This window comes from Podarcis melisellensis (genome assembly GCF_964234715.1).
Source record: "Podarcis melisellensis genome assembly, chromosome: 1".
Taxonomy (NCBI): Eukaryota; Metazoa; Chordata; class Lepidosauria; order Squamata; family Lacertidae; genus Podarcis; species Podarcis melisellensis.
In genome coordinates, this window is record NC_138528.1 from 118,323,695 (window position 1) to 118,345,750 (window position 22,056).

Here is a 22,056-nt window from a genome sequence, read left to right on the forward strand (position 1 = left end):
ACTGCCTTATTCCACTACCCACAACCGGTAGATCACTTGTGAATAGGACAGGGGCCCAAAAGTAAAATGTCACTGCAAATGTGATGTCACCACAATCGATAAGCACTCGGAATTTCCTTGGAATTCGCCATAGAAAGGAGAATTTCCCTTAAGTTCTCCTCTTGTGGTCAAGGGCTCAGGTTGGGGCGATAAAAACAGTGGCCCCATTTCTAGGCCCCATCTAGTCTGCACAACACACATGCATACACCCACACATATAACGTGCTTCTTTAAGGGGAAACAGACGCTGAAATGAAATGAAAATTCAGAGCAACAAGTGCAAATGATGAAGGGTAAGACCCAACACAGACTAATTCAGTATGTTTACATGCTTTTCCCAGTTAAAACTATTCAGAACATACAATCCATTGGGAAAGTGCCCGCCCCCAATACCCTTTGAAATAAAAATACAGTGGTAGGTACTTTTCCCAGGACTCTTCCTCAAAATACTTGCTTGTGCCTTTAGGCTATAAAGAATGCCAACTTTCCTACAGACCCAACATTCTTAAATACAAAGTTTAAAAGCACACTAGAAAAATAACCGTGAGAAAACTATAGCCTGCCAGTGAGGCCAAATAAAAAAATGAAGTAATAAAAGAAAGAAACTAGATCCAGCATTATTACAAACTAATACTATCCTAGTGTTAAAGATAGGGGTGTGTTTTCACTATTATAATTCTTTCATCTAAATGGACCTCTCCTGTAGGTTTTTGTTTTTTTTAAAAAAAAGTTGAGCATGGGAGAAGATGAGCTAACACCAACCTTGCATGAGAACAGGGCTGCTTTATGACACCATATAAATGAGGAAAACCTGGCTGTTTAGCTTTTTCTGCAGTTCATTATTCTGTGGCGCAGGAAGAGCCCCAGGTACATTGCCAACTCCTGTTAAAATGAATTGCACTTCCAGCTGTTTCGGTTTCCTAACCAGATCTATCCAGCTAAATAACACCACACACATAACCTTAAAAAGGCGGAGAACATGCAATGCATATAGAAGCTTCGCTCAACAGCACACTTAAATCTCTTCTGTGGCTTAGCTTCTTAATATTATTGTCGGATATGTTCATATGTATCACTTCAAGCCTGTGCCCATATTAACTTTGGCAGTAAAGCAGTCTTTGCTGTTCACACAGTTGCTTCAGCAAGGAGTTAATAAATGCAGGTTCTCTTTGTGCCCAGGCTAAGAAGGAAAGGAGGAGCTGATCCTTATTCCCATACATAGGCCTGGTTCACAACACCACTTTGAGCTAAACCATGGCTTAGTGCTAGAGACTCCCAGAGAGGACATTGCAGCTGTTTTGCTCCTCCCTGGCCATCCTGCTGCAAAGCTGTGCATGGTTTGACTTAGCCATGGTTTAACTTAGCATGTCATCCAAACCTAGGTTCACAGTTCAGCTCTCCCAAACTACAAGCCATTAGCCTTAGGACACACCTAGCCATAATTCATGGTTAGTTTGGAGAAAGCTAAACCACGAGCTCGTGTTTGGATGACGCACTAAGACCAGGATCTAGCGACAAATGATGGATGAACTGATTGTTTCTACACCAAATAATCATGGTTGATTTTGAATCATTGGGGTTTACTCCTGAGTAAACTTTCTTAGAATTGGGGTGCCAGGGATATTTTATCTCCTTGTTCAGAAACATAAATTTGCATATTAGAAGATGCAGTACAGAAAAAGTGGAGAGATATTTCCCTAACAGAATCTAACCAAAACATGACTTACCTTCCTGCCAGGAATGCCTGGAAAACCTGGTGAACCAGCAATACCAAGGGGACCCTACAACAAGGAGATAGTAAACATAATTGAGCACATGTTCTCCTTATCATCTCTACCAGACAACATGATGGTGGGAAAAAACATACTTGGCATTTAAAAGTCAGCTTAAAGTAGTAACTTGCACCAAAATGATTAGCTAACAATGTGTACTGCCTTTTCTTCTGGGAAAGGCTGGTTTTCCAATGATTGTGCAGATTTTCCCAGTGAATTTACAATGTGATTGAACATGGCTGCTTGATCAACATGCAGTTTCCAACCCAGGTTCCACGAGGACATCTGCCCAATGTCAATAAATGTTCTTCACAAGGAACAAGCAATCCATGATAGATCTCTTAGGGCAGCAAACTACAACCAAGATATTTGAAAGTACTTTGTTGTTGTTTAGTTGTTTAGTCGTGTCCGACTCTTTGTGACCCCATGGACCAAAGCATGCCAGGCACTCCTGTCTTCCACTGCCTCCCACAGTTTGGTCAAACTCATGCTGGTAGCTTCGAGAGCACTATCCAACCATCTCATTTTCTGTCGTCCCCTTCCCCTTGTGCCCTCCATCTTTCCCAACATCAGGGTCTTTTCCAGGGAGGCTTCTCTTCTCATGAGGTGGCCAAAGTATTGGAGCCTCAGCTTCACGATCTGTCCTTCCAGTGAGCACTCAGGGCTGATTTCCTTCAGAATGGAGAGGTTTGATCTTCTTGCAGTCCATGGGACTCTCAAGAGTCTCCTCCAGCACCATAATTCAAAAGCATCAATTCTTCAGCGATCATCCTTCTTTATGGTCCAGCTTTCACTTCCATACATCACTACTGGGGAAACCATAGCTTTTACTATACGGACCTTTGTTGGCAAGGTGATGTCTCTACACTGAAAGTACTAGGCGAGTCCTTTTCAGAATTCAATTCAATGAATATTCACTTTCTGTGGAGAAAATGAATTATGAATGGGAGACATATTGACATTAAATATGTCTACGCCAGGCAAAATCTAAAAATCTAAATAGGGCAACACCTTTATTAACAGCAAACAAAAAATTTCAAAGAAGTGAGGAAGTTTTTTTAGTCATCAGAGCTCTCCATTGAGTTGGATGCCAACGAAACAAAATGTGTGTGAGTGTGTGGAGGGAATGTTACAGCCATTTTTTGCAGCTGTTGTCCGATTGGAATTAGGCCCTCAGCTGCTATGCATGCAGCATTAGTAAACCAGGGATCTTTGGCCTAAGCAGCTGCTGCCTTGGGTGTGTTGACACTGTACATGTAATGGATGAGAGCCCACACTCCTAGTATAGACACCAGCAGCCTGGGACACTGTGTGAGTCATTTTTTCTTACACCTTTGCCATCATGTTCTAACAGAGTCTTATTGTCGTAGCTTCACATGTTGAGAAAATTAAGCACAGGTCAGTCCTGGGACTGGTATTCGATTTGTCAAATCTTCAAAGCTGAAAGTTTGTTCCATAAATATGCAATCCGATATTGGGAGAATCTGGTTTACTGTGATCCAGAAATACTTGGCTGAAACGAGCATTGCGGGCTGAGCCATGGTGAATTTCACAACAGATAAATGTTAGTTTAAAACTCAAAAGAAAATGATAAAATGCTCAGCTTTGTTGGGAAGGTGAACCAAGTTTCATGTTCAAGGTCTGTAAGGCACATGGAATCATTCCATCCAAATAAAACAACAGCAAAAAGCATGATGTTCTGCAGAATGAACCATCATGGATCAAATGTCATAGGACTTCACATCTCCTCAGTTTAGAATGAAATCCATTTTCATATTCATCAGCAGTATCAAGCGTCACCCCTGCATGTGTGAACTGCTCTCCAGTCCACCCAGAAAGTAATATACTGAGACAATAGCAGTGTCTATGGTTGCTATTCTTGCAGAAAAGTTATTTTCCATCCTCTTAGGGAGACTTGGATATTTCTCTGTCATGTTCTTCCACAGAATTAACCAATATTTTCTGGCTTGATATATAGAGGAAAAACTTCTAAGGGCTTTTGTAGTGCTTTATGTTTCTTTGGCTATGCTGAAGAGATAGATTGTCTAGACAAGCTCTGGGTAGCAGCACACAGCAGCCATAAACATTTACCACCACTTCAAAATGTTCACTGCTCCCCAGTGATTTCCTTTCCTTTCCTTTTTGCTGGCTTGGCACCTTCTGGAAGAACAAGAGGCACTCACACACTGTAAAATAATGCCTTGTTATAAAGGACGCTTCTCCTGGCAATCTCAGTAGGAAGTATGATTTGTTCCAGAAATTAATTCATGATGGGAGCATCATTTGCCAGGAAGCCTTGTACTGAATTTTCTTAAAGCATCACTACAACAGCTCAACATTCATATAGATAAACAGTGAACCCAGTTCTCCAAACGTCAGCCCTTACATACAGATGAGGAAGGCGTCAGCAGGGTTGGGGGGAGCCCAAGGTTTGTGGAAGCACAAAAATAAACACCGAAGAGAGAAAACCCTGAAACAACCCAATGGAAACTGAGCAGGTTCAGTAGCCACAAAAGGCTGGCTGAAATATAACATGTACTTGTCAAAACTCAGACTGTGTATACACTATGCCTTTAAAGCACAACCACACATACACACCGCAAAGGATTCTGGGCACTGTAGTTTGTTAAGGGTTGCTGGGAAATGTAACTCTGTGAGAGGTAAACTACAGTGCCCAGAATCCTTTGGGGGAGGGGGAGTACTTCAAATGTGCTTTAAAAGTACAGCAGCACTCCCAGTTATCTGCTGCAAGGCTATTATCAGAATTGGATCTAGCCATTTTCGACTGGAAACAAATTGGACAGACCATCTAGAATCTATGCGTTGACAAGAAGGCTTGCCAGCAGGGAGGTGTTGCATACTGGCCATAGGCTCTATCCAAGCACAGCAGGGGGATAGAAATGCCCCCACGCCATGACCCCATCAGGGATCCTGGGGGAGCTCTCAGTTGATATACATCAACAGGGCTGCCCCTACTGGTGGTTGACCCTTACTGGACTTCCTGCATGGTGGACAGGAGTCAGATATAGTCAGTTCAATTCCAATGCCTAAGCCAATACCACTCACATTCTGTAACCAATAAAGTCGTGGCCTTAATTCACCCATTAACCTAAAATACTGTGCCCATGTGTTTTATTATTCAACAAATGGGGGAGCTTGGGGCCTTGACATGCAATAATTGCTTGCCATTTCTATGACGAGCCCTTTGTTAAACTGTGGGTAGGCTCCATTTTTAGCAAATCAGATTGTATTAGAATGAATGATAAATATTTTTTGGTCTTCTATCCGGAAACTGAATCAGAATCGTGGACCTTAACTCGTGGTGATCAAACCTGGTAGCAAGTGGGGCGCAAGCCAAGCACCAAGTAAAGATAATGCCCTTCTACTGAACAAGAAAGCACATGTGGTCATGTGCCCTAATGTGGCATTGCCTGATAAGAAGCAGGCAGGAGAACAGTTCTGGAGAGGCAGGGGCAAGTGGAGGTCTACCTGACCCTACATCATCCCCCTACATCAAGGCACATCAAAAAACAGCTGCTGTCTGTAACGCTCAGGCCTTAGCTGGAAGCTTATTTTCCAGAACACATTGTGAAATAGGTTGACAGTGAACAGTGGTGTGATCCAAATGAGTCATGTTCTTTTCTCGTTTGAAGGAAATGGGACCAGATTGAAAACAACTTGGGCGGAGTGGGGGGCAAAGAAAGATGGACAAGAGGTGCTGCTTACCATTGGCCCCGGCTTCCCTGGCATACCATGAGAACCACGAGCACCCTAAGTAGAAAACAAAAACAAGAAAAATGAAGGTTAGGAAAGCTTGGGAGAAACCTAAGAGGAATATGATGGTGGCTCAAAGACAAAGGCCATAACAGCAGGTATAGGGCAATAGGAGTAAATAAGAGTGGGGGCAATTCCAATATAACCTTCTCTCTCTCTCTCTCTCTCTCTCTCTCTCTCTCTCTCTCTCTCTCTCTCTCTCACACACACACACACACACACACACACACACACACCTTTAATTTTTTCACTTATGGGAGTCCACTGTTCAGCCAAACCAATATATTGTGGTCACCACCAGGACCATAGATGCCAACTTTATGGGACAGGGCTGACCCCCCCACACACACACACACCTTGAGGAGCTGGGACTCATTGGACCTCACTGTAGAGCAACCCATTGGGATCTGTTGGGGTTATTCCATTACAAATAACTACTTACTGGAACTCCCTGTGGTCCAATTCGTCCTCGTTCTCCTGCCATTCCTCGAGGACCCTGCAACCAGCAAAAGAGGGAGTAAAAAAACATTCTAGCGAGCCAAAGTTAAGCGGAGATCACTTTCTATTTACAACTTCACCGCAAACAGTGTGCAATCATGTTCTACAACAGTCGTCGCAGGTGAAACAACCTATGTGATATACTTTTTCTTTTCTGGATCACGTGCTGTCTGTTTTACTCTATTTTATTACTTCATGTGTTTTATCTGCTTAAGGTTTTAAGGCACAACAACAGAAACAGCATTAAAATATTAAACAACAGAAAGCCATAAGAGTGATAAAGAGTACAGTATTTAGCAGGTAACATTACAGATCCATTCCTAGGCAGGGTATATTAGGTTTCCAAGGTCAGGCAATACAATCCTGTTCACCTAGCTATAATAATGGCTTTATTAATGACTACAATAATGAAAACGAACCTCTAAGTTCAGGTAGACATACAAAAAGGGTTGTTGCATCCCTCCCCTGTTTAAGTAAGGAAGAGAATAATCACTCCCAAAAGATATTGAAGCCTACCATCCTAACCGCATTTTCCTTGGAGTAAGCCCCAGTGAATTCAATAGGATTTGCTTCTGAGTAGACGTGGTTAGGCTTGCAGCCTACATGCCTAAGATCTGAAGTGGCTTTGATCTGAGATGGTATTCTGCTAAGATTTCCCACACCTTATTGTCCTACCCTCTGACTGCTGGAGGTTTTCTTCACCTCCACCTGGTAGCCACTTTATCAGGCTGAAAGTGATAATATTTACTCACTAAGATAACTTCCCTTTCTTTTGGCTTCAGGCATCATGGCTAGAAATATCAGTCTGGGTGTGCTTACATGCTTGAATAAGAGTTACTGGTATGAGCAAGTTTTGCTGAGTAATGTAAATTGTCAGGCTTCAGGGAATCAGCTTCCTCCCCCCGTGACAGCAGATAAGCAGAACTAAGGAAAAGGAGTCTTCTTACCAGTTAGAAACTTTAATAATCACAGCGAGAGAACAAAGAACCCATCTCCTAAAATGGCGGTGCTCCCAATTAAGGTTCCCACTCCCTTACGTGCCTATTAATCTACGTCACTCCTATGTCTTGTAATCTGAGTTTATACTCTCTGTGCTTTGTGTGCTTTCTTTTCTGCCACTTTCTGAGCTCTTCTTGACCTTGGGGAGAGCAGAGGAATGCTTTCCAGAGACAGTGAATCTGTTAACTCTCTCCCCCAGTGTTTCTTCTCCTAGCTGTTCTCCATCCAGTATTTCCCAGCTTCTGCCTTCTGAACTATGTCCCTCTGCAAACCACTGTTCCAAATCTATACTGTCCTCCTGCTCCTGGGAAGATTCAGGATCCAGATCAGGAGCAGGGGGAGACTCCCACCATTCCTCCTCAGTGCAGCCCTGCTCAACATGGCCCCTGACATAAATACAGTTGGGGAACCTCTGGTCCTCCAGATGTTACTGTGCTGCTAAGTGCACAACAGAGAACGACAATGCCTCTGCCACCCAATTTATCCCCAGTGTGTTCAGCTGACACACAATTCTCCCCACAATTGAGGACATTAAGACATCACTCCTAGACATATTTACTGGGGGGGGGGGGAGATTGAACTCATTTTAGTAAACATGCATAAGAACTGCAAAGTCAAACAACATTAGAGAAGGTTGATCAAAGTAATTAACATTATTTATTCAGCACATGGACCGGGATCCATGCTTGCCACAATATTGCAACAGTAAAGCATTCAGGGTGGCAGGAGAAACAGGAACCATAAATAATACAAATGGCACTCACCATAGGGCCTGGTGGACCCATCTGACCCGATGGACCAAGTTCCCCCTATAAATTCACAGAAAACACATATGCAAAAGTTAGGAATATTTAAATTGCCTCGGATGATAACCTCATCACACTATTTTGTACTATGTTACACATAAATGCAGCACTGTTGCTTATGAGTAGTCCTTGGTTTATACACTACCAGAAGCACACTCATCTTTAAATATCTTGAGAGCATAATTTTGCTTCTCTGAAGCATGCATTTGCTTTGTCCCTTAAACCTCTACTGTTGAGAGGAAAACCACTGTCCCATGCAGCTGTCCCCCTAACACTGGCAGCAAATGAAGAAAGCAATTTGCATTCCAAGCACCATAAAGCTACAAAAGTGGATTCTGCAACAGATGGGTCCAAATGAGGCATTTAGTTTCAGAATCCCTGTGCTGGAAGCCTTTTTGGGAGAGTTGGGCCAGATCTACCCACTGTAAGATGTTAAAGAAAACCTCCCTCATGAGTCGAGGAGAGTCTTCTGGTACTGATAAAGAAATAATGGGTAACTCATTACATCAGAGAACTATATCTTACACTATATTTTGCTTTGTTTTTCTTCAGGTGTGTAATTTCAAGGGGAAACGGTAAACCAACGATTAAGGATGGCCTACACTTCATAATCGCCAGAGGAAAGCCACTTGATGCCACTCCATTTGGGCCCCACAAAACACAGGTAGAGCGGTTTATACTCTGAATTGCCCCCCAATAGCTGAAGAGCTTCAGAACTACTGCCAGCTCTGTTTGTAGGTGGCATGGAAATGTGTCACAGGGTGGAGCAATTCACACAGCTGCTCTATGCATTATGGTGCTGAGGTAAGGCAACCATTGCAAGAAGCTTCCGCTGCCACCAAATGCAATCAAAATCCTGCCCCTAGTTATCCTATGCATGAGATTTGATCATTTCAAATTCCTGACAAAAGAATCAAGCCATTTCCCTGTAAAAGCAAAAACAAGCCATTACCTTAGATCCAGTGGCTCCCATTTCACCCTTAGGGCCTTCGAGTCCTTTATGTCCCTATGACATATATACAATATTTAATTTTTAATACTCAAAGGAGAATAGTTCATCACACTCGCATACACATTATGTGCCTGGTTGACCACAGGGCAGGGAGACAGAGGAGGCATGGAATGCAGTTAGCTTTATTCAACAGAAAATAACAATACGGTAGAGTCCTCTGGTTTGCCTTAATCCAGCTGAGACATTGCTGAAAATGACCACCAGCTCTGCCCTTCTCCCTACAGCCTTTTACTCTGGATTCCTCCTAAGCAGGCAAAGGCTACGGTGATGGGATGGGCTTCTGCTTTGGGCCTGTCCTTAATCAGAGTGTCAGATGGGGAGAAGGGCCAGCAGGACTGGGACTGTCCTGCTGTTGGGTAGCAAGGGCAACTTCTGACTCCTCTCTGTCTGAATCTGTGCTCACACTGTGACTTTCAACCTCTAGTCCTATCCTGGAAGGGCCTACTTCTTCTGAACACCGCCCCCGTTGATCGCTTAAGCCCCTTGTTTCTAGAACCTCCCAGCTCGTCCCTGCTCTTCAGTGTCCCACCACCAGGATCAGGGATCTAAGTCGTCATCTTCTGTCTTCTCCCTGGCAGGCTCTTGGGTGGGCAGCTACCACTACTCTTCCTCTTCCAGCCAGTCCCTGATACTAAAATTGACCAGGAAAGCAGACGTGGTCACACTTACCCTATGGCCCTTTAAACCTGGGAGGCCAGGAGCACCAGGAAAACCGCGAGCACCCTGAAACAAAGAGAAACAACTCATAGTTACATAGGTGGTGTATATACTGTGGGAATGTTCAGGGATGCAGGAGAGGATATATTGTGTGATTATATCCTTATCCAACTTGTGTTAACAAGTTCCCAATATCAGCAGAGTAAAACATTCCCCTTTATTTTAAGTTTGCAACGGCAGCGTGTGCTCAGGTTCGCTAGAACCTCTATAATAATTACTCTGGTAATTTCCCCTTTGTTCCCTTTTAAAATAGAAGACACGACACAGTCCTTTACAAAAGTATAAAAAGAGTTTACTCACATTCTGTTCACAATCAGACCCCAGAAGGCAGACAGCTTAATAAAGTAATATACATTTGGATTCTATCTTATAAGAAGATAGTCCCTTTCTCCTCTCTTGGCTGGGAGCCAAGAGGGCATCTTTCACTCAGGAGAGATGTTGCTTGTTCGAAGATGAAGATGGCAGAGAGAGATGGCTGCCCCTGCCCTGTGCTTTTATCATTACCTGCACAGGTGAGGCCACACCCACCTCTAGTCACATACGGAGGAAGTCTGTCCCAGCCCAGAGGGAAACAGGAAGTTTACCTGCTGGCTGGACAAACATCCCTCCCTAAACATGTGCACTCTAGGAATGTTGTAATTGACTGCTCCTGTGTTTCACATCCCACATATACTAAGTCAGACCATTGGTCCATGTAGCTCAGTATTGTTTGCTCTGATTGGTTAGCAGCTCTCTAGGGATTCTTGACAGCAGTTTTGCCCAGCACTACTTGGGACTGTTCTACATGCAAAGGATGTGTTCCACCATGGAGCTATGGCCCAAAATATGTCTCCCATTTATCCTCACAATGAATATGTGAGGCGGGTTAGGTTGAGAGACAGTGAGCACTCCATGGTCACCGGGTGGGCTTAGCAGGGATTTGAACCCTGGCCTCCTAGGCCCTAGTCTACACATCTACGTTCACACAACATGCAAGCCTGATGTAGGGAAGGGGTGAGCAGACTTCAGGCTCTTCCAAGAACTACTGTGCTTTTCAGTAAAACCCACCAACCATCACCAGATTCAAAAGACATAGGAGTTAGAATTTGAGAACAGAGTGCCTCTGAGCATACTGTGAGCCTAGGTATTTGTTTTCAGTAGCAAAACTAAGCTGAACTCACAGTCCTTTGACACAAAAGCGCACCTGGTTAGCTCTCTTCGTTTCAGCAGCCTAATTTAGGTGAGGGAAGTCATTTTGTGGTTGTTAAACAATTGGGAGTCATGAAACCTTTGCCAATCTACTGCAAATCAATAGTTTTGGCATCCTCCTCCTTCCTACTGAATTGTAAGAAAATGAGGCCAAGGAGATTCAGGCAGGGCCACCCCCTGAACTAGTTGGAAGGAATAAGACTGTTAGGTGGGGGCTTTTTGAGGGCAAACCAAGGTTACTGGGGCTGTGTCCTATTTGCTCTAGCCACTGCTGGGGTACAGAGTCCTTTTACATGCATGGAAACAAAACAGCTAGAATGCTTACTGAATTATTTTACACAAGAGAGGTAGACTTTTCATTACCAAAATGAAAGAGATATATGACTATTCTTTAATTAAACAAATCTAGTGGGAAATCATTTTGAGGACTAAAAACCCAAAAGCAATTTTTTCTTTTACATGACAGCTGTTAAACCTCTGTCCTGAGTCAGCTGTTTTGCACCAAAAAAGACACCGTTGAAGAAGCGAAGAAGCCCCTCCATGCTTCTTCCATCTAACTTCTTATGTCATCTGCTGAACATTTTTTTATTATTCATTAAATGATCATAGATCTAAAAATGCATTTATTTTGATATGCTTTTACCGATAATAAATATATGGTTGTTGTTTCCTTTATTGATGGTTTTATGGCATATCTTCATTTCTTTAAATAAATTATGATGTAGCTCAACAGCGCCACCTAGAGTGTGTGGAATTTCACACCCTCACAGTGAATCCTGAATAGATGGCCATCCACTGTTTTATTCTTGAACACACATCAAGCTTTTTTCCACAAAGGCTGGCTTTAGACTTTCAAGTGCACTAATGTCACTAAGAAGGTAGACCTACTCTCTAAGTTGATTTCAGATTGATCACAGAGACTATTGACATCAGAGATGGAGTGTATCTCACAAATGGGGCAAACAACCACCCGTTATCATTAAGGAGCTGGCATGAACTGGTCTCAGGTTCTTGTAAATATGTGAAGCTTCACCCCCTGTCTCCTGGAACCAACCAGTGAGATGCTCTCTCTCAAAACCTCTCTTCTGCAAAGAACTTTACACATGCTCCATAACCCAAGATGCTGCTCAAGCAGGTAGGTAAAGGTAAAGGGTAAAGGACCCCCGGATGGTTAAGTCCAGTCAAATTTGACTATGGGGTATGGTGCTCATCTCGCTTCAGGCCGAGGGAGACGGCGTTTGTCTGCAGATAATTTTTCGGGGTCATGTGGCCAGCATGACTAAACTGCTTCTGGAACAACAGGACACCATAACAGAAGCCAGAGTGCACTGAAAACCCCATTCACCTTCCCGCCACAGCGGTACCTATTTATCTACTTCCGTTGGTATGCTTTTGAACTGCTAGGTTGGCAGGAGGTGGGACAGAGCAACAGGAGCTCACCCCATTGCAGGGATTCGAACCGCCAACCTTCTGGTCGGTAAGCCCAAGAGGCTCAGTGGTTTAAACCACAGCACCACCTGCGTCTCTACTCAAGCAGGTAACACATTACTAGCTTGTAATTAGACTGATTTCATTGATCATTAGACTGATTTCACTGGTTTTATTTACAAGCCTGTGGAAGTAATTTTCTCCTGCCCCCTTTCCTTCTCTTTTCAAATGAATTGTTTTTTATAGTTTTGGATCATTTGAAATAATTGTTTCTCACTAAAACCTTCCACATGTTTTAAGGACAGCATAATTAGGGAGCTGGTATTCTGCAGTTATTTCACAAGATCTGGAGAAATTTATCTCAGCTTCACCTGGGAGGCCAGGTATGAAAACATACAGAGTTAGACCTTTGGGCCATCTGGTTCAGTATTGTCTACGCTGTCTGCTGGCAGCTTTTCAGAATTTCAGGCAGGGTGTCTCTCCCAGCCCTACCTAGGGATATTGGGCATTAAACCTGAGGTCTTTTTCAGGTAAAGCAGATATTCTACTGCTGAGCCAAAGCAGCTCACTGACCTATTTCATGGTGTTGCTTATGAGAAGAAATAAGGAAGTCTGAGCTTTTTCACTCTCCCCTGCACAGGCTACATATGAAATTAAAATTAAAATTAAAATTTTAAAATTAAAATTTTAAAATTAAAATTAAAATTTTAAAATTAAAATTTTAAAATTAAAATTAAAATTTTAAAATTAAAATTTTAAAATTAAAATTAAAATTTTAAAATTAAAATTAAAATCTCCCTCCATTTTAAAATAAATAAAATAAAATAAAATAAAATATCTCCCTCCATTTAATCTGCCTTACTTTAATTTGGTTTATTGTTGTATGACAAATGAGCTGAAAATTGCAAAGTGCTGAAATGCTACCCTAACGTTGAATATTACGTCTACAATTAAACTCATTAATTGCTTCAGTGGGTAGCAGATGACTTTATGCCTTGGGAGGGGAGTCTGTGCAGGGAATATGGTCCAAAGAGGAGGCAAAGTTTAGAGGCAGCTGACACATTTATAGAAATTATGACTACAATGCACGCTTGAACTTTTTTGTAGTAGAGAAACTAAGTTTAGGTTAGGATGTGATGCAGAAATAACTTTTCATTGTTTATGAGGGTTTTTAAAAAAATGAAACACTTCCAAGTGAAACATAAGTGATAGTCTCAGGGAAAAGAAAAGAAAATTGCAGGGAGGAAAGTAACTGCGCAGCTGATGAAAAGCAGTGCTCTACAATGTCCTGTGATTGCCTATTGGTTTCCCGCAGAGTTGAACTCATTGCTTTCAACGGTGTGGGGAGCAGGTTTCTTCTTAAGAGGTGCCCCTATGCAATAGTGGCCAATAATAATAATAATCTACAGAGTCACTCACACATAAATGGCATGACTTCAAAAGGCGCTTAACGTTTTCTGTTCACTTCTCCCCTGAGGAGAACATACAAGCTGGCCATTTTTACAGATGGTTGGTGCAGATTTGGATATGTTATCAGTCATTAAGCTCTTCAAAAGACTAAGCCCTTTTTATGCAGTTCCTATTGATTTGCTCTGGTGGTGGTGGATATATTTGTGTGTGTGTGTGTGTAAATATATACCGTATTTTTTGCTCTATAAGACTCACTTTTTCCCTCCTAAAAAGTAAGGGTAAGTGTGTGTGCGTCTTATGGAGTGAATGCAGGCTGCGCAGCTATCCCAGAAGCCAGAACAACAAGAGGGATTGCTGCTTTCACTGCACAGCAATCCCTCTTGCTGTTCTGGCTTCTGAGATTCAGAATATTTTTTTTCTTGTTTTCCTCCTCCAAAAACTAGGTGCATCTTGTGGTCTGGTGCTTCTTATAGAGCAAAAAATACAGTATATCATGTTGAGTGTTGTTTTAGGAAGGCTTAGTATACAATTGCCAGCAAGGCTTTTCATATATAATTTCCATGGTAACTCAAAAACATTTTTGGAATCATCACTGTTTCCCATAATGTAAAGTGGTGTGTAGGGTTTTGCTAAGCTTTTATGTCAAGCAAAACAAAACATGGTGTAAGTCTACTAGGAGTCTACTATATCCTGGGAGTTTAGGCACCAGGACTTTCTATGAATAAATGCTCATGAACATACTGGAGATCCTGGGAATCCAACTTCTCCGGGTTGTCCTGATCTGCCAGCTTCACCCTAAGAAGAGCAAACAGATAAAAAAAAAAGTTCAGATTTATTTTGCAATCCATCAATAACGTTCACACAAACAAATCATCTATATAGTGAACAAGGGAGTTTATATAATTCAATGTGACATTGTTAAATATCTATATCTGAATATTTCTTTCTTTTTTCCCCCAAAACATTTTTCAAGTTTTCTTTTTTGCTGACCAATATATGCATGTCAGCTTAACGTAACACAACTTTTTGGGTGACAAGATAAACAGAAGACACATAACAACCACCTCATTAGCACTTTCTTATGCCACTCAAGGGGCCTAAATAAATATTAGTAGTGAACTGATTAGCAGTCATGAAGTGGGTTTGGTTTGGTTTTTTAAACCAACACCAGGTGCTGAGGGGGTGGGGATTGTCATTAGCCTTCCCTCCCCGGCCTGGGTTAAAAACACCTTTCTCTGCACTATGATTAGCATTTCAGGGGGGAAATTCTCATTGACCTGTATAAACTGAGCACTTCTACATTCCTTTCAGTCTGTCATGCTGCAAACAGAAGGTGTCTCTCAAGTTTCTGCTTGCAGCTGGATAGAAACCTTTATTACAGGTGTGGCGAACCTCCCATGTGCAGGTCAGTCTTAGTCTGCGAGGGGGGTCCAGTTTTGGCTGTAATGCCATTTTGCCCAAACCACACCTACCTGCTAATCAGCTGGTGCAGGGGGGGGCGGAAAGAAAGAATCCTGGTTTTTTTGCACACCTCAGCTGCAAGAGCAAGTTCTTCCTTGAGCATTCAAAGCATGCAAAATACAGGCTTCTTTCTCTTCCTTCTCCCAACTTTTGGGAAGGGCAGATTTCGGGCAGTGCAAGCAGTGTGGTCGCACCAGGCATGCAGCCAAGGAGAGTGGCATCTCAGAGCCCATTAAGAGCTTGTTCAGCTTCAGGAAGGAGGCATGAGGACTCAGACAGGGTCCAAGAATCCTCCTGCCTCCTTCCCAAAGCTGGGCAAGTGCTTACCAGGCTTCAGGGAGGAGGAAGGGCTCTAGAGCCCTGCCAGAGCCTCACACCTCCTTCCCAAAGCCCAGCTTAAGCTAGCACCGCAAATGGCCTTGCACAGGGCAGCAAATTACCAATGAGGTTTGGGGAGGAGAGAAGGGAGGAAATGTCAGCCCAGTGCTTGGTGCTTCCCGAATCATTGAGCATAGGGTTGGCACCACCCCTTGTACCAGTTCCCAAGTGCCCAGCAGCCAGCTGGCTGTAAGGTGCTTGAGAACCCAATGTGAGTGGGGCAATCCATCTGCCAATCATGAGGTGTCATAATGATGTCATATGATTGAGAGGCGGATTGCCCCACTCACCTGCAGGATGGAGTCAAATCTCTGTTGGAATCCATGTTCTGGCAGATTAATGCAAGCTGTTGCCCTATGTAACAATTGGTGATGGTGTTGGAAAATGCAACTAAAATGGTCTTGAAACTGAGTCCCCATAGTGGGCTGTAACAACGGTGACTCTACACTCATACACCCAGTTTTATCAACCCCATCTATTTATAGCAGCCCCTGAGCCATGCCCTAAACCAGGGGTCTGCAACCCGCGGCTCCGGAGCCGCATGTGGCTCTTTTACACCTTTGCTGCGGCTCCGGGACGGATACTAGCGAGGGGAGGAGGCGCATTGTGCGCCCCGACACTCCCCACTGTGGTGGGCGCTGTACTGGCTGTGATGTCGCATGGGGGCGGTGCGTGCGTCACTTTCCTGCCCCCCCCCGCTACATTGTAAGGGGCATGTACGCTGGTCACTGCATTGAAAGGGGGCATGTACACTGGTCACTGTTTTGAAGGGGAGTGAAGAACACACACACAAAAAGGTAACTTGTTAATTTAACGTTTATTTCTATGAGGAGGAGTGACAAAAAAGTTATTTTTATAATGACGAGTTTTGCGGCTCCCAGTTTCTTTTCCTTCGGAAACAGGTCCAAGTGGCTCTTTTTGTCTTAAAGGTTGCAGACCCCTGCCCTAAACTGAGGAGGGTTTTCAAACTCTCAGGACCAGCAAGGGGGTGTCAGCGGGTAGGGGGCACCAGCACAAATTGGGAGCCATACATTGCACAAGTGGAAGTGCTTTCTGCTAGCAAAAAGGCATCTTTGGAGATGTCCCCTTTTAATATAACTGAGCATAAATCCACGTTTAGCATCCTGTGTATCAATATTGAAGGAATCCAGCTTACAATGAAAAATGAAAGATAAGTTTCTAGTCCATATGTACGCAAAGGTCACTTTGTAAATAGCAAGTGTTGCCCACAGGTTGATGATACAGACTGGTACCTCAGTTTTCAAGCATCTCAGAAGCCGAACGTTTCAGTTTTTGAACGCCAAAACCCCAGAAGTAATTACTTCTGTTCTCGAACGCTTTTCAGAAGTTGAATGGCTTCTGCTGAGGTTTTTTTTCTTTCCAATTTTCTCCATTGAAATTGCAGGCTGCCCTTTGTGCCTTCGTTTTCAAATGTTTCATAAGTCAAATGGTCTTCCGGAATGGATTACATTCGAAAACTGAGGTACCACTGTACAAATTTGGAGAAATTAAAAACAGCAAGTTTCAGATTTTTCTAGTCATCTACCAGTAATCTGTGTGCATGGAGGAATCACAAATACCCTTTTCTGTAGCACCCATGCCACTCAAAAGCTGCTCTATGGAGTTCCTCACTCTCTAAAGCCAGTTTTTGGGAGTACAGTAGATTACATGTGATGTCATAATGCTGCCATTAGCATACCATTGGCAAATCTGAAAGGTGAGCGTTTTGAAACTTACGTCTTCGCCAGGTTTCCCTGGAGGGCCTTCTGGACCACGAACACCAGCTGGTCCCTAGCAAGATAAAAGATACACTCTTAAATTAACAAATTAAACAATTCCGGGGATGGGGTGGGGTGAGGAATAGATTGCTCCCTCATAAAATCAGAACAACTGGAAAACTTAAACAATAAGAAAAGTTTTACTGTCTTGAGAGGAAATGTTTCCCAAATTTGGTTCACATAACCGCCACATAAGTGGTGCCACCACCAGAACTTACAACACCTCATTTCATTGCAGAACACTTTTCTCTTATTGCCCCCTTAAAAGTTGGGTAGGTAGAAGCATCATTGACCTTACCATTGGCCCAGGATCTCCATGTTCACCTGGAGGGCCAGAGGGGCCTGGAGCACCCTAAAACAGAGAAAATATACATTAGGAATTGGAGAAATCTATTAGATAAGGAAAGACATGATGCAAAATATCTTGCATTGTCTATGAATCTATTTCCAACTCTTGAAGGGAGAGGCAGCAATATGAGCGTAGCAGCTAATAACTGTACATGACAACAAGAATCGTTTCCAGTACTGAGAAAACTAGCAGCCAATAGTTTTATCATTATCCAAAGGATGTCACTGATAAAACTTGGGCAGTAGTGGAGCAGGGATTGGGCAAAGCAGTTCTACTGAAGAAATCCCTTTCCATTAACTTTGATTAACTTATTGGGGGCTGCAATGTCCCTTTTTAAAACAATAGCAGTCAAAGAACCACTGTTCTTTGACACAATATTGTTGACACAATAGCAGTCAAAGAACCACTGTTCTTTATTAAAGGAGTGAGCCACAGTAAGTGAGCTCACACATTCTCCGCTCAGGTTGGAAGCTTTCACTTCATTTTATTTTATTTTTAATTTCACTGCAACTTGATATGAAGTGCCTATATAGGGAAGTTTGAAATGTTCAATGTTCCATTGTGTTTCTAATACATTGTTGAGAGCTGCCCATTTGCACACTAATGCAAATGATAAACCATTGTCTATTATTTTCCCCAAATGCTACCAATTATACTTTTAATTATCAAACCACTTACAGGTTGTCCCTGCAGACCTTGAGGCCCACGTGGACCCACGGGACCCTGTGGGAGAAAAAACACCTTTGTTAAACATATGGTCTTAAAAGAAAGGAATCAAATGTTTTACAGTATGACATGCAAAGCATCCTGCTATATGTGCTCTGTGTCATAAAAGATAAACTGATAAACCTGGGCTTGATCTGTAGTACTAAAGGTGATAGCTTACATGACTGAATGTTCCTCAATACTAGGGTTGCCAGCCATCCTGTATAATAGTTTGTCCTGTATTTCCATTTTGCTAATTCATTTTCTCTCTCTTTCTTTCTCATCCCCTCAAATACTTTGAAGCCAAAATTCGGGACGCCATCTTGCCTTTGTTGTTGTTTTTTTTGTCATAAGAAGAACATGGTGGGCATTGTGATTGTCATGATCATGCACCATTTCACACCGCACTCCCCCCCCTGCAAAAAAGTGTTTTATCACAAATGTGTGTTTGGGGGCACGGTGTAAAATCACAGCCCTGAAAAAGTGCTTTTCCAGTGGGAAATTGCATCATGAAATTGCATGAGATCATGGTAACCAAAATGGCTGACGTGCTCTCACAATAAAAAAATGGGATTTCCCAGTCACTTGCAGGATATGCAGTTGCCCCCCCATCCCTTTCCTGTCCTTTATTTTCCCAGACAAAAGGTGGCAACCCTACTCCAAACAAAAAAATCTCAGTACAGTAGTACCTCGGGTTAAGTACTTAATTCGTTCCAGAGGTCCATTCTTAACCTTGAAACTGTTCTTAACCTGAAGCACCACTTTATCTAATGGGGCCTCCTGCTGCTGCCGCGCCACTGGAGCCCGATTTCTGTTCTCATCCTGAAGCAAAGTTCTTAACCTGAAGCACTATTTCTGGGTTAGCGGAGTGCGTAACCTGAAGCATATGTAACCTGAAGCGTATGTAACCCAAGGTACCACTGTATACGGAAAACTAGGGATGGACTGATCAGTCTTTTTCTGAGCCATGTAAGTTTTCACTTATGCTCCTTCATTAATCTGTTCAACATCATTTCCACATCAATCTGCAAATATGGTTGTTGTACAAAATATGCACTTTTTGTGCTGAAAGGCCCATTTCCAGCCACAACCTAAAATATGCATTTTGAGACCATTTTGACCTAAAATAATGCATTTTATGCACATTTTGGTACTTTTTCTTAGCTGAAACATAGGGAGCTAGTTTATATTAAGTCAGATCACTGATCTATCTAGCTCTGTATTGACAACACTGGTGGGCATCATTTTACCAGAGTTCCTAGTCCTACATAACACCGAGACCAAATAACATTGGTCTTGAAAGACCTACATTGGCTCCCAGTACATTTCCGAGCACAATTCAAAGTGTTAGGGGTTGGGTTGACCTTTAAAGCCCTAAACAGCCTTGGCCCAGTATACCTGAAGGAGCGTCTCCACCCCCATCGTTCTGCCCGGACGCTGAGGTCCAGCGCCGAGGGCCTTTTGGTGGTTCCCTCATTGCGAGAAGCCAAGTTACAGGGAACCAGGTAGAGGGCCTTCTTGGTAGTGGTGCCTTTCCATCAGATGTCAAAGAGGAACGCCCTCCCATAAATGTCAAATAGATAAACAACTATCTGATGTTTGGAAGACATCTGAAGACAGCCCTGTTTAGGGAAGTTTTTAATGACTGATGTTTTAATGTATTTTTAATCTTTGTTGGAGGCCACCCAGAGTGGCTGGGGAGGCCCAGCCAGATGGATGGGCTATAAATAATGAATTATTATTAATTATTATTATTATTATACCTAGAGATGCAAGAGATAGAACTGGGACCTTTTGCATACAAAGCAAGTGCTCTACCATTGAGCTATGGCCCTTCGCCAAATGGCTGAGAACTGCATTGCAAAATTCAGAAAAGTTCCGAAAACCACGAATAAGAGTGTTCTACTTCAAGAAGTAAAAATCAAATCAGTTTTAAAATATGGACAAAACAAAATCTTCAAGCATCCCTATAAATAAGCAAGTAAAAGAGAAATATGCTAACATAGCTTTCTTGGTGGTATTCTAGTTTTCTTTTTTTTAAATAATATTTTTTATTAATTTTTGAGCATATTAATTGTCATACATACCACAAAATTTCACATCTTATACAATCTTTTTGGACTTCCATCACCTCTGATGACCCCCCATTTTATCCTTTCTTCTGCATTTCTTAAATTCATATTGCCTTTAATTATCTTAACTAACATCTTCCTTTTTATCCAATTATGCAATAATTCAAATTATTCACCTCACAAAACTTCTTGCAAACCTACAAATGTAATCTGGTCATCACAATTACTTTTCAAATAGTCCGTAACTTTACACCAATCTTCTGTGAATCGGTATTCTAGTTTTCTATGTGGATTGATTTTGAAAGATTATATATTTATTGGTATAGAGGAACACTGCTGTATGTCACAAGTTACCACTTCAGTAAAAATGGTCAGAAATGTTACCTGTAAGTAACATATTGACAAATGCCATTAAAGAAGAAAAAAAATAAGAGATTAGAGTGTTCAACCTGTTTTTGAAATTATTTATAACAGATGTGATATAAAATGACAAAGATCTATCTATATAAAATACACACAGAAAAAATAGCACACTAATTAATAGGGTGATCCTATCCATGTCCACTTTACCTTTTACCTACTCACAAGAAAGCTCAATTTAGTTCAATGGGGCTTATTCCCAGATAAGTAGGATTGCAAGCTTTTAGACCACTAACCACTAATAACGCCTAATTTGTCTCATAAAGGTCTTTAATTTGAAATACACTAAATGGAGGGAGAGAAAGAAAAAAAATATAACTAAAGCTTTTCATGAACATCTACATGAGGGAGTTTAGCTTTCTAGGACCTTATAAACAGCTCCTCCTGTTCAGGATCTGAACAAACCACATTTTTTCTGATACCACTCCTCTGTAGACAGAGCTTAAGTTGTTTTCCAGTATTTAGGTCTTAGTAATCTAAGCAGATATTTAACATTTTCTTGTTTTACAAATGCTTGTACGTCATTCAATGAAGCCATTCTGGGTGTCAAAACACACACGCGTGCCCATAAAAACATCTCACACGGTACAAATTGGATCCCCTTTCAAAAGGGGATGCCATGCGCCTTGTGGAGCTGCTGTTCAAGAAGCGCCAGACAAAAGCTTGGCTGGGGACACAGAGCTTTGAACTGTGACCCATAAATAACACATTTATTCTAGTAATTAAAAACGCAACAGAAGACTCGACAGCAACAAAAGCAGGCAGAGGTGTAGGACCCAGATGTATAATGAGTAGTAATAGCAAACCTCATCGGAATATAGAAAGAGGGAATTCATTGATTTCAATGAGTATAATCTGAGTACAGTGGTACCTTGGTTCTCGAACGGCTTAGTTGTTGAACAAATCGGCTCCCAAACGCCACAAACCTGGAAATAAGTGTTCCAGTTTGCAAACGTTTTTCGGAAGCCAAATATACGACGCCGCTTCCACTTGAGTGCAGGAAACTCTTGCAGCCAATCAGAAGCCACACCTTGGTTTTCAAACGGTTTCGGGAGTCGAACGAACTCCCAGAATGGATTAAGTTCGAGAAGCAAGGTACCACTGTATAATTTAGTTGGATATCATCCATTGTATCCTATGTTGTCTTGCTGGATGGCGGCTGTTTTAAAAATTCTTCTTGTTGGCTAGCTCAGCTGCTTCGCTTTGAAAATGGAAAGGCGGAATAGAAATCCTGTAGCCAACAAATATAC

At 42.2% G+C, this 22,056-nt stretch overlaps 1 protein-coding gene across 1 annotated transcript in view; it reads right to left on the reverse strand.

Annotated features, from left to right (window-relative positions):
• The window catches only part of COL5A2 (collagen type V alpha 2 chain), a 193,381-nt gene that overhangs the window by 52,073 nt on the left and 119,252 nt on the right, over window positions 1-22,056 (reverse strand). The window contains exons 11-20 of the mRNA XM_081903018.1: window positions 18,288-18,332; window positions 17,559-17,612; window positions 17,220-17,273; window positions 14,385-14,438; window positions 9,570-9,623; window positions 8,841-8,894; window positions 7,847-7,891; window positions 6,028-6,081; window positions 5,538-5,582; window positions 1,767-1,820 (exon numbers count right to left, since the gene is read on the reverse strand). Coding sequence (XP_081759144.1) covers window positions 1,767-1,820; window positions 5,538-5,582; window positions 6,028-6,081; window positions 7,847-7,891; window positions 8,841-8,894; window positions 9,570-9,623; window positions 14,385-14,438; window positions 17,220-17,273; window positions 17,559-17,612; window positions 18,288-18,332 — 513 coding nt within the window. The remainder of the gene's footprint in view (window positions 1-1,766; window positions 1,821-5,537; window positions 5,583-6,027; window positions 6,082-7,846; window positions 7,892-8,840; window positions 8,895-9,569; window positions 9,624-14,384; window positions 14,439-17,219; window positions 17,274-17,558; window positions 17,613-18,287; window positions 18,333-22,056) is intronic.